This window comes from Carya illinoinensis, chromosome 16 (genome assembly GCF_018687715.1).
Source record: "Carya illinoinensis cultivar Pawnee chromosome 16, C.illinoinensisPawnee_v1, whole genome shotgun sequence".
Lineage (NCBI taxonomy): Eukaryota > Viridiplantae > Streptophyta > Magnoliopsida > Fagales > Juglandaceae > Carya > Carya illinoinensis.
In genome coordinates, this window is record NC_056767.1 from 30,353,758 (window position 1) to 30,357,800 (window position 4,043).

Here is a 4,043-nt window from a genome sequence, read left to right on the forward strand (position 1 = left end):
AATGGGAAAGAAAATTACTTTCATCGAGACCTATATTCATACCCCAACCTTGGGTCTCCTTCCATGAAGGCAAAGGTTTGTTGGTCGTGCAAGGACCCTCCCCTCTTGTTATCAACTACATTTGAGCCATGGAGCTGTCAAATGTCGGCAAGTGACTAGCATAGTACAAGAGATAGTAAACACTGATGTTTAGGAAATTTATGTAGCTTTCATCCTAAAATAAGAGATCGTAAATACTGGCGTTTAGTAAATTTCTTTCATAGACAAATACTTGCAGCCTTGCAGGTAGGTGCATTCGAGATTCAAGAAATCATCTGATTTTGATTGTCTAATTTGAAGGTGAAGACGAGAGAAACATCAATTTTGGGAGGGGGAAAATACTTTATGGATACTTGAAATAAGCGCAAGTCTATTTCGAAGATTCAAATATCTGCCGTAAAACTCACCGAGGGTTATTTTCGATAGAAAAATTACATTGCATATATTGTAAGGTTTGCTTCTCGATCTTTTGTCTAACGAACTGTGTGTGTAAAGTGGTTGTAAAAAAGACTCTTTACCAACCGTTAATGGCATGGACAAGAGAATTGGCCGGAAAAGGCTCCCAACTCTTTTCATGCTTGTATTCTGCGGCATCAACCTCGTATTCCCACAGACATTCGCGTAAAAGAAATCCGCGGAAAACGGGCGTATGTGTTAATGTTGTGGGTTAATAATATTGATTAGAAAACCGTGGCGATATATACATAATTATTTGCTTCAGTTAACAATGAATACCTGCATATTTACTAGGTCATTCCGCTTGTGATTCTAGGTCACTAAACATTGCTAATTGCTAACCTCATTTTCTGTGGTCCACCGCAATCTCAGCTATTTGACCATAACCTATATGACCCAACAGAGAACATGTGACCCCATATGCACTAGTGACAATTCATATCATGCAATGACTGCAATCAATATATGAAACATGGTGGATCCACCCCAAAATCCCTGATGTGACCATTGCTCGAGTAGAGATCAAAGATGCAAGAGTCTTGGTCGCATTATGCACCATACCTTCTTTTTTTGTTTTATTGAAGGAGCCACACCTACTTCATTAAATACATATCTTTTTTCCATTTTCTTTAATGATTGGTTCCCTTTCGAATGTATGTAGGAGAGTTTGTTTTACTAGTGATTTATGATCATATGTAACACGTTTGCATTGCTAAATCAATGTCAGAATCATCTACAGTGAATATCATCTTCTTCTTGCGTTTTTCAAAGGAGCAAAAGAAGAGCAACTTTTGGGTTTTTCTCTCCATGCGATATATGCGCGCACAAGCAGATTGATCAGAAGCCGACACCTTGTGTGTATACAACTGATATTACTAATTTATTATCACTACTTTTCGTCGTTACAAATTACAATGCCTTTTGGTGCCCAAATGCTTATCACTAGCTCAATCATCAAAATCATGATAGTTTAAGGCTAACAAAAACAATAAGATATTCTAGCTATGTGCAACATCAATCCTAACCCCTCAAAAACTGCAGCATTTCTGTAATGCTGTCCAACTAATTCTATTCCCCTTTTTATTATCCTAACACTTCAACTTTTTGTTTTTGTTATTCCCAACACTCAGTTGTGTATTGGAGGTTTTCTCCTTGCTGGAGAGTAGTCCATCTCAGCCATGTCAATGATATCCGCGGGAAAGTGCTCGTGGTGGGCAAACTCTTGGTGCTGATCAGAAGTAACAGTCTTCCCATGATTAACAACCAAATTCTCTTCCTCCCCATGATGTTTCCCGTTGCCCGGTTCGCCCTTTGGCATGGGGTGGTCATGAGCTTTATTCTCTTCATTCATCTCATTCTGTGCATGAAGTATATATGTGTTACAGATAGACGAAGAATGAAGAATAGATCGAGGAAGGTAATCTTCATCAAGTCCTAGCTATGGATTTTAATTTACTTGTCTTAACAACAAATTGAACCAACCTTTGATGTGGGAATAGTAGTAGAAGGACTAGTGGTTGTGGTAATAAGTTTTCTATTCTTTCCTGCAACAATAAACATAAGGAAACCAATTAAGAAATGACATTGGACTTTTATGCTAACAGTACTAGTGTATGTATATGCTAGTCCTTACTTTCTCTCAAATAAAGTTGCTTTTTGTGACGTTAATTTGTTGATCTATATATTAAGTACAAAGTTGAAAGCAATCGCCGATTATAATTCTCCATGCAAGTAACTTGCAAAGAATAATAGTCAGATCGAGAAGTTAATTCCTTTTGGAAATGATATTTGTAGAATGGTACATGGTCATGGGGCGTTTGACCTCTTAAACCCATGATCTCTGGCCTCGATCCATTGACTTTTTATAGATCAACTACTGTCTGAAATGGGAAAAAAATAGAACTGATGATCTAGAGGGAGGCAGTTAAGAAAGTTAATTAATGGTGCCTAGGTTTGTGACTCCTAGGTCCATAGTAATCTTCATGAATGCTCGGTAACCAGTGGTGTAATTTCTTGGATACTCTAGAAACTCTTTTCTTCGTGGTACCTGAAATACAGTGCCCATCTTTGCAGAGAATGACCTCTCCAACACCACCGTTAGTTTTTTCTACCAGAGCACTTCCATCTTCCTGTAACAAGGATTTCAAAGTCAGAACAGGAAGCTAGACATGTAATGCATGAAGCAAAATCCATTCCAATAAAATGAATACAAACTAAAATACAAGTATAAATCTCTAGGACTTAATACCCACATGCACTTTGTGTTGCCAGCGTGACATGAACTTCTTATCCAAGCGGATCCCTTCACAGAATTCGCAACGAAATATATTACGATCCAAGGTTTATATAAATGATGCCAAGACGTACAGAAACCTTACTACTTTAATTTATACTCATAAAGTCGGATCTTTTTTTTACTTACCTTGAGCCTCAGAAAGGAGAAGGGACAAAATTAGCAGAAGAGAGAGGACGACCAGATTAGTCCTCATAGGAGATCAAAAGCTAGTGAATAAGAAATCCAAACTAGAGATTGGCCTGAAAGGATATGTAGATTTGAAATATCCAGGAAGAGAAGCAAGAACTAGGAGTTCTTAGCTTGGTTTCTCTTTCTTTCTTTTTCTCCTAAAAACTTGAGTGGGCTAGCTAGCACGGGGGATGCCTGTTTATATATATAGATCGTCGACATAGGGGCCCGCGTGTTTAAACTTTAGGTTCTCCAGCATAAACAGATGTTAGGGTTTTATTTTCTTCCACTTTCTTCTCTTTTTGTTTGGCTTTTCTTTGCCAAACTACGTGCAATTATTTGTTGAAGAAAATCATGATTACTCATTTGAGTACCGTAATTCAATAATATTAATTGTACTAGTACTCATTTGAGTACCTCATGATCAGATTCAAGCTAGCTAGCTAGCTAGAAAGTCTAATTTCTTTTTTATTTCTAAAATAAAAGGACAATTTGAGACAAATATATAATATATGAACGGAAGTGACACGAGATCGAGTAGGCTAGACACAGTCGATGCATGGATTTCCTTTTAGCCATTAATTTCCTTAAAAGCCCCATTCTTTTTGGGTGTAATGAGGTTTTCAGACTCCCTTTTCATATATATATATATATATATATATATATATATATATTACCGGCCCTATGGCTCATCCCTGGCCACTCATGACTGACCCAAAGAACTTCTCCAAATATATATAGGATTAGACAATTTAATTTGCCAAGTCATGCTAAGCATTGATCATTGATGTACGTATATTATATACAGTATAAGATGTACTATCGTCACTCATATATATATTTCCACTCTTTTTGGCTATCCAGTCAACTGCTTTTGCATTTATATGTTAATCAGATCAACTGGCTTTCGTTATGGGGCATTCCCTTCTGAGTCATGAAATGATTAGAAGGTCATAGCCAACGTGTCCTAAAAGACAATAAGGAAAATAAATGCGACTTTGATGACAACTGTGAAAGCTAAGTCACTAAATGGTGTCGGAAATTGCCCCAATGGTTCGGCCGTTCCATGAGGACGTCGATGTCC

The 4,043-nt window shown here is 37.3% G+C and overlaps 1 protein-coding gene across 1 annotated transcript; it reads right to left on the reverse strand.

Moving 5' to 3' along the window:
* Positions 1 to 1,352: 1,352 nt before the first annotated feature.
* On the reverse strand, positions 1,353 to 3,122 carry LOC122299665. The gene is made up of 5 exons (XM_043110064.1): positions 2,918 to 3,122; positions 2,748 to 2,797; positions 2,543 to 2,624; positions 1,978 to 2,039; positions 1,353 to 1,852 (listed from the first exon to the last, which is right to left on the reverse strand). The coding sequence occupies exons 1-5, from the start codon at positions 2,982 to 2,984 to the stop codon at positions 1,622 to 1,624; spliced, it is 492 nt and encodes a 163-aa protein (XP_042965998.1). The 5' UTR covers positions 2,985 to 3,122; the 3' UTR covers positions 1,353 to 1,621.
* Between the last annotated feature and the right edge of the window lie 921 nt (positions 3,123 to 4,043).

Bases quoted from the DNA above. Each gene is read 5' to 3' on its own strand.
- LOC122299665 (XM_043110064.1), bottom strand. From the start codon at position 2,984: ATGAGGACTAATCTGGTCGTCCTCTCTCTTCTGCTAATTTTGTCCCTT. The intron at 2,040-2,542 runs GTACCACGAAGA...TTATTGTTGCAG, and splicing joins AGATGGGCACTGTATTTCAG to GAAAGAATAGAAAACTTATT. The intron at 1,853-1,977 runs GTTGGTTCAATT...CTTCATGCACAG, and splicing joins CTACTATTCCCACATCAAAG to AATGAGATGAATGAAGAGAA.